The 15,301-nt window shown below is 38.0% G+C and overlaps 1 protein-coding gene across 4 annotated transcripts in view; it reads right to left on the bottom strand.

The window, feature by feature from the left end:
• The window catches only part of CNTNAP4 (contactin associated protein family member 4), a 252,819-nt gene that overhangs the window by 72,146 nt on the left and 165,372 nt on the right, over positions 1-15,301 (bottom strand). For all 4 annotated transcript variants that reach the window (XM_023245047.2, XM_023245046.2, XM_045046819.1 and 1 more), the window contains 3 exons: positions 14,877-15,048; positions 8,277-8,383; positions 4,802-4,921 (listed from right to left, as the gene is read on the bottom strand). In XM_023245047.2, the coding sequence (XP_023100815.2) occupies positions 4,802-4,921; positions 8,277-8,383; positions 14,877-15,048 (399 nt within the window). The remainder of the gene's footprint in view (positions 1-4,801; positions 4,922-8,276; positions 8,384-14,876; positions 15,049-15,301) is intronic.

Below are 15,301 nucleotides of genomic sequence, written 5' to 3'. Positions count from 1 at the left end.
GGATTGCCACTTTAGCGTGAATGTATTTCAATATTCTGGGGTTTCTGATGACACTTAGCTGACTCCTAACTGGATTATCTGTATCTGCTCTCAGTGGCTTGCTTTTCAAACGGCTTCACATATTGCGAATGTCCTCTCCAGCATCAATGCTTTCTGATCATTTTGCTGAGGCAAAATTAACCTCTGTATGTGTGCATATACATATTTCCTTCATGTCCGTCAGAGTTGTTATCGAATTAGCACGACGCTTCATTGACTGCGATAAGGCTCGTGACTGGTAAAGTAATAGGAGGAGGTAAACGTTGATTTAATAGAAAGGGAACAATTCATTCCATAAAATGAAACTCGGAATTTCCTTGTCATTTAGATAATTTGAGTGCACATGGCCTATCAATTTTGGAATGATTGTCCATACAAAGATAATATATGTATGTATGTAAATATAATTCAATCCTCACTATTTGCAGTTCCTCATTATCTGGAAATCGCCTACTGCCTAAAATTTATTTGAACCCCCAAATCATGACTCGAGGCACTCTTGTACATCTACAGACATGTACACGCAGCAAAAAGCTTGAGTTGCCCAATCCACACGTATCCAAAAAAAATTTTTTTTAACAATGGCCTCGAAGTGTGGTGCTTAAGAGCTGTCCAGTATTTCAAGTTCAAGAAGGCTGTGTGACGTGCCTCATGAGAAAACAGGTGCTAGAATAAACCTCGTTGAAGTATGAGTCACAGTGCTGTTGGTTGTGAGTTCAGTGTCAATGAATTAACAGTATGTATTAAATAAGGTGTCTCTAATCTGAAACACAAGTCAAACAAGGCCATGTGTTGATCGGTTGATGAGAATGTTGGCTAATTCGGTGTCTGTTGTTGCCTTGTGGAACATAACGATGTTACAATCACGGATAATGAGACTTGTGTGTGTATGTGTGTGGTGTGTGTCTATGTTTCGTAAAGTTTTAAAGATTACAGATACTTATCAACCTAGAGGTATCTGATTTATAGAATCAAAACCTTCTAAGCATGTGCCTGTGGATACTTCAGGATGCATTGTGGGAACACAGGATTCACAAGGACGCAGGGATAGATTGTTGAATGTCACTCACCACCCAAGCTGTACGAACAAGAAAAATCAAAAAGTTATTTGACACTTAAATTCCTGTATTTCACTGCAAAGTCTTCCCTTCCTCTCTGTGAAGTATTTTCAAGTGTATTATGTTTCAACCTCACATAATAGAACAGTCTGTTTTGTGAAGTTGGAGAAGCACAGGTCCAAAGCAGTGATTCTCAAAGCTAGGTACACAGAGGAGTCAACTGGGAAGATTTGTAAAATATTGATTCTGTTGTCACCGCAACCACGTTGTCAGAACCTGACTCAAGTGCTGCCTGGGGGTCCGTGCTGGGTCCGTCACTGAAGGGACACACATGCGGGAATCATGTGTCTTAGGGTGCTTTGGCGTGTGGGCAGTGCCCGAATGTTTGTGCCCCCCTCCATTCATATGTTGAATCATCGGGTAATTAGGTCATGAGGGTGGGGATCAGTCATCTTGTAAAAGAGACCCCAGAGACCCTCTTCCATCACATGAGAATACCAGAAGTCTGTGGCCCAGGAGAGACCCTCAGTTGACTATGCTGGTGCCACGAGCTTGGACTTCCCAGTCTCTAAAACTGTAAGAAATGAATTTCTGTTGTTTGTAGGCTACCCAGTCCGTGGTTATTTTGCTACAGCAGCTCAAACGGACTAAGACAGGCAATGCCTTCAATGACTGTGAGAACAAATGGAAGACGCCTAGCTGTGTTACATGAAAAACCTTTGAAGATACAGTCTAATTTTGTAATTTTCCCAAATATCTGTTGCCATGGTTTCAGCACCATCCTCCAGGTTTTAGAATTACACATTAATCCAAAGGAACTTTTGCTCCCATATTCAACAGCCTTTCTCAGTATCTCCTTTGAATGTGTCACGGACATCTCAAACTCAAAATGTGTAAAATTTTGACCGAGCTGCTGGTCTTTGCCCTCAAGCCTTTTCTGACCACCTCTCAAATGTCGGCAACTCGACTACTCCAGCTGCCCAAGCCAGAACGTGGTGTTATTTTGGTTTCCTTTTGTTTTCTCACATCTCACACATACTTGGTGAGAAAGTCAAAACTGCCTCCACCATCCACACTGCTATTGTCTACCATCATCCTCTTGCCTGGATCCTTGCACTACTTGAACTGGTTGTCCAAGCGGGTTTCCACTCCTACTACAGACATACAGAGACACATACATTACACACGTACACATGGATCTGCATCTTATGTACAGCCATGCCTATGGAGTGTATGTGTGTATATGCATGTGTGTGTGTGTGTGGACCCCTGCTCCTAGATGGGCATTTCCCAACACTGGAGCCATCATGATCCCACGGAAGGCAGTCAGAGTGCATCCATCGGTGCTTAAAAGTCCCCAGTGTCTTCTCATCTCACTCAAGTAAATATCAGGGACTTTACAACATTGTTGTAAGGACCTCGTGACTTCCCCGCCTGCCCCTGCCTTACTCGACTCTCTTGCTCTCCCACTACTCCCAGATAACTTGCCACACTCCTACCACACTAGATTTGTTGCTGTTTTCTGAAAGCACCTGGGAAGATCACTGCTCTCAGCACTTAGCACTTGCTATTTCCTTTGCCTGGAAGGTTCTTGCCCCAGATATTCACTGCCTGATTTTTAAGTAGTGAATCTTCCTCTGAAACACCTCCTACTTCAATTTAATATTTCCTTTTTCTGTTTGTTTTGCTCCAGAAAACTGTGACTTCCTGACACAGAGCTATTCAATGTAAACTTTTGGCCACGATGCAATAGGCAGCTGCTGAGCAGTTAAAATATGGCCAGTGAGGTTGGAAAACGGGACGGTTAACTTAATCTTGTTTTTATTAATCTAAATTTAAAATGTATTTCAATTCATTTAGCTTTATTAATTCGTTTTTATTCAATTTGAATCGAGGGTTGCTTGGGTGGCTCAGTCGGTTGAGTGTCCGACCTCGGCTCAGGGCATGATCTCACTGGTCGTGAGTTTAAGTCCTGTATCGGGGTCTGTGCTGACAGCTCAGAGCCTGGAGCCTGCTTCGGATTCTGTGTCTCCCTCTCTCTCTGTCCCTTCCCCACTCACACTCTAACTTCCTCTCTGTCAAAAATAAATAAACGTTAAAAAAAATGGAATCAAAATAGGCATTTGTTACAAGTGGCTACTACAGTAGACAGCACAGTTCATCCAGACTCCATTTTTTTGGGTTTGATGATGCAGAGATCAAGATTCCTTTTTATGACATTTATATACACCCCCTCCCCTCCCCCTGCTGGCTCCCAAGCACCACTGGTTGAAAGACCGTATTCCCTTCACTGTATATCAATGCCTTTGGAGTAAGTCAACTATCCATATGGTTCTTTGTGTCCCTTCAAATCTGCTGATAAATCTTAGAATCTGAGTTCCAGTTTTCACCAAAGCAATTATATCAACAAATAAATACTCCACTGGAATTTTAATTAAGGTTTTCACTGAATCAATACCTACATGGGAAGAATTGAGATTTATACTATAGAGTTTCCCAATCAATGAAATTTTTACATTTCCCCATCTAGTTAGAATTTCAATTTATCTCATGAGCATTTTATCCTTACCTATATAGAAACCATGCATATCTTTCATTAGATTTATTACCTTGTATTTGAGTTTTTACGCTATTGAAAATAAAATCTAAAACTTCATTTTGCTTATTGCTGGTATACAGACATGAAATTAGTTTTTTTTTTTCAACGTTTATTTATTTTTGGGACAGAGAGAGACAGAGCATGAACGGGGGAGGGGCAGAGAGAGAGGGAGACACAGAATCGGAAACAGGCTCCAGGCTCTGAGCCATCAGCCCAGAGCCTGATGCGGGGCTCGAACTCACGGACCGCGAGATCGTGACCTGGCTGAAGTCGGACGCTTAACCGACTGCGCCACCCAGGCGCCCCTGAAATTAGTTTTTATATTAACTTGATACCCAGTGATCACCCTAAAGTTTATCTGTAAATTATGGAGAATATTCTCAATATATCACCTGGCCGAGGACAGATAAGGAGAACCTTAGTTCTACCTTTCCAGTACTTCGATCCTTCCTTTCTTTCTCTTGCTTTATTGCATTGGCAAGGACCTCTATCCCATACAATGGTGAACAGAGTGATAATAGCAGGCATCTTGTGTTAATGCTGGTAACACAGGTAAAGATTTCAATATTTCACCATGAAGTGTGAATGTGCTGGAGAGTTTTTTGTGAGTGCTCTTTAACAAAGTAAGGAAATTTCCTTCCGTTGGTAATTTATTGTTTTAATTTTCTCCCTTTTCATAAGTGGATGTTGCATTTAATCAAACACATTTTCCATGACTATTAATACCTATTTAAATGTATGTAAGTAACAAATTCAAGAATACAAGTTATGTTTACCTACATTTAAAAAGTAAATATTTTCCAAAGCTTTCACATGTATCAATCTTCTCAGAGAAACAAAGTCTGTCCTTTTTATTTGGGGACTTAATAAGACACGTTTATTATTAGATGTTCTACCCAGATACTGCATTCATTGAAAATAATAAAACATTTTAAATCATTACCATTAAACTATTTTTTAAAGATTTATGTTGAGCTCTTTCGCTGAACAATATACTTTTTAATCAAGTTGCAAATTAGGCCAACTTTCTACTGGTTTCATTTTAATTTTGTGTGTTTAAAGCTTCATGCAAATTTAACTATTAAATGAAAATTGATTAACTCACCAGTCATATTGCAATATAGAAGAAAGGGTTCCAGGGGACCACTTCCATCTGAATCTATATAGTAAAACCCTGAAGTATTTCCTCTGTGCTTATAGGATTCACATGACTGCTCATAGATAGCTGTAAAAAAAAATGGACCATCATAAATGGAATAGTATAAAATGAATCTCTGAAGTTCTAATTTGGACACAAAACACTCCAAGTGCTGAAATGTAATATGTACATTACTGACCGGGAGAAAAGAGAGAACACACTTTAAAACTCATTCTTTTTTTTAAAAAAAATAACGAATATGGATGAAAGTAGGCTATATAGAGAAAGGCAGAATGAGGTTGAATTTCATGGCATTTCTTTCTGTCATTAAAGGAATATGAGATTACTGAGTCAAAATAAAAAAATATTTTTTTACATTAGGTAAAGCAACAAAAGAGACGGTATGTGTTTTAAATGTTAACATACTTAGAAGTATGGACATCCCATTTTGGACATCCATTCGAATGGATCTTGTGACACCCACTTTGGAATTTCTAATTCTAGCGTCACCTAACATCTGAAACACAGTAGTGTAATCTCCTTAAATAATCTTCTATTATCCAATAATTATGAAATAGAAAGGTTTTAAATAATGTTGTAATAATTCTCCTTTCTCACAAAAATTACTCACAGATAAAATCTTTAAAAAACATAATGACTGGCAAAGCCCTTCGTCAATAATTTTAAAAGTAATTTACTAAAGAAACTTCCTCTAATTCTCTGTAATGAGAATTTAAGATAATTAAAATTGGAAGCAGAAGAAATATCTATATTAAATATTCCTTCAAGTGGTCTCAATATGTTTTGATCCATAATTGGATGGGTTTTTTTTTTAAAGTTCATTTATTTACTTTGGGAGAGAGAAAGCATGAGCAGGAGACAGGCAGAGAGAGAGAGGGAGAGAGGATCCCAAGCAGGCTCCACACTGTCAGTGCAGAACCCAACAAGGGGCCTGATCCCAGAAACCATGAGATCATGACCTGAGAAGAAATCAAGAGTTGGATGTTTAACTGACTGAGCCCCCAGGTGTCCCCATAATTGGACGTTTTTGATTATACAATTATACATTTGCCATGTATAAGGTTTGATATTAATAGCTGTATATGATACACACATCACACTGAACACTTGGTCATATGTACTGATAATTTTCATAAAGCTTTTGATTTTATGAAATGAGAAATAAGTCATACCCTGAATGTCCTTCCTTGATCTAGTCTAAATTTTTGAAAATTATGTTAATGACTTTTTAGGCAATATGAAATAATGTAACTAATTTGCTCAATGTTACTGAAATTTCAGATAATCATACAAACTTACTTCCCTATACCTCCACCTTCTGATGGTTTTATTTTGTTCCTATTATACATTACATAGACAAGAATTTAAGCATGGGTTTTTTTCTAGTCACATTTATATTTTGTGCAGTGAAACAGGCATGTAAAAATGGTTATTTTATTCACTTCTGCACACATATACATATGTTCATAAATTCTTTGAAGGCGGTTGGCAGGAGATATACATAACTTGAGAGTCAGGGTTGGTATTAGAAAGGACACATGACTGAGGTGCCTGGATGGCTCAGTTGGTTAAGTATCTGACTGTTGATTTTGGCTGAAGTAGTGATCTCACAGTTTACGGGTTCGAGCCCCATGTCAGGCTCTGCAGTGATAGTGCAGAGCCTGCTTGGGATTCTCTCTCTTCCCCTCTCTCTCTGCCCTTACCCTATTCGTACTCTCTCTCTCTCTCTCTCTCTCTCTCAAAATAAATAAATAAACTTTGAAAAAGAAAGGAGACATGATTCCATGATGGTAATTGGGAGTACATTTGCTTCGTGTGTATTGCTTGACTCTTTATAATATGAATGTTTATAACATATTATTTTCTAATAAAACCTTTTAAAGACTCCATCCCTGCCCCATTCTCTATTTATGCTAACGGTAGTGAAGACTTCACTACAACCAAGTTTGTCCTCCTGGCCCCATTTCTCAGAATGTTTATTGGCCAAAACCCTTCAGCTCCATTTGGACTACCTGTTCAAGAACCTAGTAAGTTAACTCCATGCTTAGAGCAAAATGTGGCCATAAACAAAAATACTTTATCAACCAGTTTTTTCCCTCAGAATGTAAATATTTAGATTCAGTCATTCATAACAATTACAAACAAAGGGTGAATTAAAACACATTGAATTAGTGTTTTGTTGGGAGTTACTACAATTAGGAAGATGACAGATAAGAAAAAGTCAACCAGACTGGCCTTCTGCTACTGGACCTGGCTCAAGTAACTTGGTCTCTAGTTACAGTGAGGCGTGGCCTTAGCAACAGTAGGCATCCTTCATGATGCGAAGATAAGCTGATGCCTAAGAATGACCCTGGCTGCAGTGGTGCAGGCTTGAGGGTGACACCACGAGCCCCTCCCACTCACGCCCTCGTCAGCCCCGAATCAGGACCTCTGAGGGTCCCTTCCAGAACCTGCAGGGCTGGGAGCCCGGGATGCTAACTCTCCACTCCGACAGGAGTACAAAGTAGCACCCGGTGAAGAGACTGCGAATGGAGAGACTGATGACGGCATAGAACACCCTCGCCTGAAGTCAAGGCTATGGGACATCGTAGTAGGAGAGAAGCCGCTCAGCAGTGTCTGTAATAATGTGAAAAAGTGGGAGAGAAAAATGGGCGTTTAGATCTCCCCATCCTATGTGCGGAAAAAGCGGACATCAAAACGGCATATGAGTCTTACTTACAATGCATGCAAACACTTCATCAGAAAAACTGCATGGTTTATAATATACACAGAGTGTTTGTTGGTTGTGCTCCCAGGCTCTGAAGCACAATTCCAAGTGTTCACATACTCAGTGTCCCTCAGTTATTGAAGGAGGCTTGGGCAAGGTGATTAGCCTCTGTTATTTCATGAGTAAACTAGGGATGATAACAGTAACCTACTAATTCAGTGAATTTGGAACATCAGAATTCAATGAACTGGGACATACAAAATATTATATCAGTACCTGCATTTAGAAAACATTCAATAAAATGAACTATTATGATTAACATCGTTACCTGCCATCCTTATTTCATTATTCTCACTAATGGGGTTATGAGAATTTAAGGATTACTCATTCTGTATTATTTATTATTTATTCATTATCTATGTTTATTCACTATTTATAGTTATCCTTAGCTGCCTTTTTTTTTTCGATATACATTTCTCCTTTGCCAGCTCTCCTACTCTTTTCTATCCTGTTTTATGTTACCTATTTCTATAAGCTACTTCGACAACTTTGCGCAAAGAGGCGTGGATTTAAAATAAACTAGGAATCAACTGGACGCTAAAATTCAGGCTTGCACGTTCCAATCCACGGACATATATGCGCACAGCCACAAAAAGGGAAATGGAACAAGGAAATCGGAACAGAGGCAAGAAGAAGCAAGTGTGTTCGGCTTACAGTTGTGGCAAGTAGCTCCCGTGTAGCCAGTGTTTGCACAGTTGCAGTGAAAGGTATTCCAGGACTGGGAACATTCACCGCCATGTTCACAGTAGTTGGGCAAACACCTACAAAAAGGTGCAGATACAATCACTACTTTTCATTTTGAGCTGTCATAAACTGTTGGTCATGGTCATGTGAGAGAAGAATGTCCACAGTACCAGAAAGGGTAAATTTAACATGACTGATGGTTATTCAGTTTGTCATTAAGGTGCTTTAATCACAGAACCAAACCTTAGATCAATAGCTGCATCAGATTTCAACCAATTCTCGTTGGTTGTGACTGCTTAATTTTCAACATGTCCTGCTACATCAGAGCACTTTCTTTTCCCTAAGTAAACATAACACTAATTCAATATGCTGCCAGAAATACCAATAGCTTACATAAAATAACAACACTCAATCTTATTGATTTACTACACTGAATATTTAAAGAAACAAGAATAAAAAAGAGAGAAGAAAAGAAGGAAGTAAGACGGAGGGACATCTTTATTCACTTTTTGAGTAGAGTGAATACCTCTAGGAATATTGAAGTTTCATTGGACAGGCACACAAATTCATAGCAGTGTGTTGGGGTGCTCTAGGGTACTGAATGGAGCTCACAGGGGCTCCCAGGATATTTGAACTTTTCCAGAGAAATAGAGGCATACTCAATATCTGCCCAAACTTGCACAATTTCCTGCTTGAGGTAGTTCAATGTCAACATTAGATCATAATACATTCCTTTCAATGATGTCCCATATTTAAGAACCTGGGTTTTCAGTAGTTGCTAAAAAACTGAAACCATGTGAAACCATGTGAAATCAGTGTTGAACAAAAATGAGGGTGGCAGTGTCCGACCTGATCCCAAGTTTTGAAAAGTTGTGCAATACTCAACAGGTAAACACATGTAATTATGAAAGAGCTGTGTTGAATTCAAAACAAAATTAAAATATTAATTATATATATATATATATAATCTACATATATAATTACAATATATATTATGTATGTATATTCCATTTTCAAAGGCTTACTAAATTTTAGGACATATCTATAAAGTTGTTTGGACCTAAGTTACATCTTAAATGAAGGCGCTAGTTATATCTTTTGGCTTGGAACACTATGAAAAAATTACTGAACTATATAAGGCACTGTGGCCAAAAAACTTGGGGAGATTCTGGTATCGACCTGAAGAGCCCTGATCAGATTATGGATGCTTTTCAGTATTGATATGGAAAGATCTATTGAGACCAAAGTTTGAAATGCTCTCCATTACTCCCAAACAAAAAATTAAACTGCAAAGCCTATCAAGAATATATTCATGCTTGGGGTTTCTGCCACCTCCTTTATTAAAACTAAGGATGGGAACTTCGTGTTCTGCTCATAGGATTTCTCCAATTTTAACTGAAAACAATGCCAGTGATTTTTCCTGATTATAAAAAACAGATATCCAGTGTACAAAAAATCAAACAACCCAGGACACAGCAGAGGAGAAATATGGTTTATAATCTCATATATAAAAATCACCATTACAAATATATACATGCATGCGCATGCATATATAAACGCATATATGCATTTGTGTGTGTGATTATATTCATAAATAAAATCGTTATGTTATTTTCCAACCTCCTTCTTAAGGATGCACAAATAAATAGTGGGCATCTTTCTATGCCAATTAAGTTTATATATATTTTAGTATTTTTATAGATTCACAGGAATCCATTCAAGAATGTTTCATGCTGTACGTATTTTTTAAGCATTTCAGATCAGTAACAATCTAGAAGAAAGAGGGAGATTAAAAAACTTAAAACACGAAAAATCCTAGTTGGTGATCAGAAAAGACAAGGACAGCAGGCTCACGGACCTCAGCCATGCTTTAAAAGGGAGCAGACGTAAGTGGCTATACCTAAGATTCTAAAGAATGAATAATCGGTGTGATACATGTGCCATTTCTATTTGATTTGCTGCTGCTGAAAGATATTGAATTCATTTTCCTTGATTCTTGTTAGACCTGACTTTTCGCATTTTTTAAGTACAATGTGAAGACTGGATTGTGGGTGGTGTTGAAATTCACCACGTGGTAGCCTCTCCTGACAACTAGTAAGTAACCTACAGCAAATTACATTGTAGAGTGAAGGAATGATTTTCATTCAGTGTTCTAAACAATTTACGCTCTTCTCTTTCCTTAGTCATTCTCTGTAGCCTCCAACACTTTTCTGTTGATATTTGTCATTATTTTCACTGTTCATAATGGGCAGGGGATACGGACAGCAGCCCCCTTTGTGGTTCTGTCCTCACCTCGCCGAGGGACTGGCCTCCCTCAGTCCTCAGGCACCCAGATTTCTGACTTAGGGTCACTTTCCCTGTATGTCCATAGAGGACGGGGGCAGGGCTTCTAGGTGAGTGTGCGTGTGTGAATGTGGATAAGGAAGATGTGAGTATGTAAGGGGTATGGGAATGTTCTTGTAAGTGTGCGCATGTGTATGTGCATGTGCGTGGATTAGTAAGTAAGGAGGCGCCAGAATGTGCAAATAAAGAGTGTATTGTAAAGACTGGATGTGGTAAAGCTTTGGAAGTGTGTGACTGAGCACACAAATGTGTACACACGTATGAGAGGCTGTTCGTCTGTGTGTAAAGAGTATGTGCGAATGACCGTACAAAGGTGAGTGTGAGCATGTGTAAATATATGTACACCTTTACATGTAGATCTGATCCAACTTAAAGTTACAGTAAAAAAGGAGCTACATTTGCTTAAGTTCCTGTCAGATTTTTAAGTATATTTTTCATGTTCCTGTTTATTTTTCACTGCAACATATTAAATCATCAAATTATGTGTTTATTATATGTAGCTTGAATAGGAACCACAATAGATGTGAATGTGCGCCCAGGGGGCTGTGCAGTTTGGCAGGCAGACATTTCAGTGGGACCTGGCCAGCCCCAGAGAGCTGAGATCGAATGCGGGCTCTCTCCTGAGCTGCGTCCTTTTAGCCAACCTCACCTCTCTGTGCACCTGCTCTCAGATTTACAAGAAACAAACACTACCAGGAAGAGACTCTAAGGGTGTTTTGTGAGGATTACTTTAGATACACATTAATTAATTTAACATTCATTTTAGGGAGCGCCCCTCTATCTGCTAAATGGGACACTGTCCAATTCATAAATCATTTAATATACCCAATGAGATCTTTAACATTAAAAAATAAAGAGGCAAAGTTCATTTTAGAACGGTCATTACACACAGTCTCTCACATACGTACACATTCACAAGCTTACTCACATATCCAAAAGCACCTCCCACACTCATGCAAATCCTTACATACACCGCCACACAGCTCCTCACATGCTAACTTGTACATATACACACACTCACACACATCAATGCTATTCCCACACACGTGCACACACTTGTAGGTCATTCACACATGCATTCCCAGACTCCTTACACACTTGCATCATCCTTACACATAGTCACTCAAACTCACAGACTTAAATACTAATTCATGTTAAGTGCTGAGAATACAGCCTGGTAAACAGATTTTTTTAAAAAAGAGACTTTATTTAATAATGCTTGGAAGCTATGTCAATAGGTATAGCATAGACGACCAAAATAAATGAATATACGTTTTCTTCTGAATATAAGAAAATGAGTCGAGAAATACTTTTGGAAATTTAAAAGGTAAACATACATAAAAGTTACTTTGATTTTTGCTATTATTTTTAATACTGCTAGGGCTACTATTAGTCATAAGTTTTTCTTTAAAAAAGAAAGCATGTATAGCCACAATCTATCCACAATTTGCTCACTCTTTCTGAAAAGTCTTCTCAAAGTGTGGTACTAAAACCATACATTCTCCAACTGTTTTACAAGTGTGTATCTCCAGAAAGTAGGCAATCCAGCCTCCTCGGGTAAAACGGCAGCTTCGGAGAAACCCAGTTTGGAGAAGTGTGGATCCACCGGCACCAAAGGAATTGTCTACAATCTAAGATGGTTAACACGACTATCACTGACTGTGGATGACTGAATCTCCCCGCAGATCCTAATGATTGTTAGCCACTTGGAAGTGAGCCCTACCTCTTCAGAGCTGGCATGCCCTTCCCCAAATGGGGATTAAGGTTCTAGAGCTGATGTGGACGTAACTATGGAGAAGGTCACTGTCATTTAGTACCAAAATCAAGCCAACTGAGGTTTACTGTCTAAATTCTTCCTTTACGTATCATCTTTCATTATAGAAAGAATTATTTTAGCTACAAATTGGGTTAAATAGATAAATGCATATTCATAAAGAGGAAAGTATGGCCTTTTAATCCATTGCTAAATGAGATTACAATTATTTTTTTCTACACACAACACAACACCTATTAGTGTTCAAAACAGGATCCACAGACACTGACAGACTAACAGTCTATTAGATATAACACACATCATATATAATAACAGATATAATATATACGTTTATGTTGATAAAATGTCTCATGCAAATAAAAAGTTATTTTTAAAGCTCAGTATTTATATTTATTCAAAATATATATTGAACACCTCTACGGGGTAGGAGCTAAGTCTGTCACAATGTTTAATTTTTTTATCCGCAATGACCATGACATTCCATTAAACTCAATAATTAAAATTAACAACCTTCATATTAAAACATGACTGGCAAGATTATTTGGCTATAGTTGCCCAGGCCTAAAAATACTTTTTAATTATTAACTATCAATTGTTATTTTAAAATTTACCTGTCCTCTACAATTAACTCCCAAATCTTATGCTACCATGTCCTGTACTAGAGCTCCTAATGAAACTACTGGATCATGTTTATACCTTGATCAATGCTATAGTTCCAAACTTTTCCAAAGGAGGGGTTCCTTTTTATTTGCCCTGCAGAGAAGACAGTAATGTGCTGTTAAAGGTACACATTAGGAGCAGAGCAACCGTTAAACTGCTATGCCACTGAAAATATTAGTCAGCTGTCAGAGAAGCAAAAGACATTTTGATAACCAGCCACATAGGTCTCTGACTTACTGGTATGTGCTGATCAATACTACTGTTAGAATGTACTAATTTATTGAGTTTAATGATTTTTTTTGATACATTTATACTCGTCTAAAATTATAGCGGCATTGCCGCGGCAACTTCTTACTCAACACGTCTCTGGAGGCAAGGGAAACAAAAGCAAACATGAACTATTGGGACCTCATCAAAATAAAAACCATCTGCACAGCAAAGGAAACAATCAGCAAAACGAAAAGGGAACTGAAAGAATGGAAGAAGATATTTGCAAGTGACATATCAGATAAAGGGTTAGTATCCAAAATCTATAAAGAATTTATCAAACTCAACAACCCAAAAAACAAATAATCCAATGAAGCAATGGGCAAAAGACATGAACAGACACTTCTCCAAAGAAGACATCCAGATGGCTAACACATGAAAAAATGCTCAACATCATTCATCATCAGGGAAATACAAATCAAAACCCCAATGAGATATGACCTGACACCTGTCAGAATGGCTAACATTAACAACTCAGGCAACTACAGATGTTGGCGAGGATGCAGAGAAAGAGGAGATCTTTTGCACTGCTGGTGGGAATGCAAACTGGCACAGCCACTCTGGAAAACAGTAAGGAGGTTCCTCAAAAAATTAAAAATAGAACTATCTTATGACCCAGAAATTGCACTAGTAGGTATTTATCCAAGGGATACAGTCGTGCTGTTTCACAGGGGCATATGCACCCCAATGTTTATAACAGCACTATTGATAATAACCAAAGTATGGAAAGAGCCCAAATGTCCACTGACTGACGAATGGATAAAGAAATGTGGTGTACATATATACAATAGAGTATTAGTCGGCAATAAAAAAGAATGAAATCCTGCCATTTCCAACTACGTGGATGGAACTAGAGGATATTATGCTAAGTGAAATTAGACAGAGAAAGACAAATATCATGACTCCACTTATATGAGGAATTTAAGATACAAAACAGATGAACATAAGGGAAGGGAAGCAAAAATAATGTAAAAACAAGGAGGAGGACAGAACATAAGAGAATTTTAGTTACAGAGAACAAACCGAGGCTTACTGGAGGGGTTGTGGATGGGGGATGGGGTAAATGGGTAAGGGGCATTAGGGAGGACACTTGTTGGGATGAGCACTGGGTGTTATATACATAGGGGATGAATCACTGGAATCTACTCCTTAAATCATTACAGCACTATGCTAAATGACTTGGATGCAAATTAAAAAATAAAAATAAAATAAATAAAAGTTATAGCAGCATCAACATTACCTTTTGTAAATCGGTAGCATGTTAACATATAAATAACATGGTCACATGTCTCCCGCCTAAATTTTATCCCTGGAAACACGAAGCATAAAACTAAAAGCATATTTTTCTTATTTCTAATGTGAATATCATCCATTTCCTGTGGAATAGGTGATGGTGGGAAAAGGAGGGTTTTTTTGGGGGGGGGAAAGGAGTTTTAAAACATGTTCATTTTATATATAAATTTTAATATGCTGCCAAACATTTGAAAATGGACAGGTCAAAGTTAAAGAAAAAATGAGATCCGTACCTGTCTGTGATTCCACATGAGTCTATCTGAAGGTCACTGAAGTTTCCAAGGGATCCCTGCTGAACTGAAATCAGATCCACCACCTTGTTACTGACAGAAATGAGTCTCATACATCCCTGAAATCCACCAAGTGGATTTTTACATTTGGATCCAAAGCTGTTGTCAGGACAACCTGATCAAAACAAAACAAAACAAAACAAAACAAAACAAAACAAGTCAGGATACATCATAATCAATCAGGATTTAGTACCATAGACTGCTTCATTATGAAAAAAAAAAAAGAAAGAAAGAAAGAAAAGAAAAGAAGTAGCCATTTGATTATTTTCTTAAAATTAAAAGAGGGAGGAAGAGCCCCTTGCAGTCATCATTAGTTTGATCTAAATGACAAACTGCAATTTATACAAAGTATTTCTCATTACTACCAT

The sequence above is a fragment of the Felis catus genome, chromosome E2 (genome assembly GCF_018350175.1).
Source record: "Felis catus isolate Fca126 chromosome E2, F.catus_Fca126_mat1.0, whole genome shotgun sequence".
In the NCBI taxonomy this organism is placed as follows: Eukaryota; Metazoa; Chordata; class Mammalia; order Carnivora; family Felidae; genus Felis; species Felis catus.
This window is presented reverse-complemented; position numbering and strand designations above follow the sequence as displayed.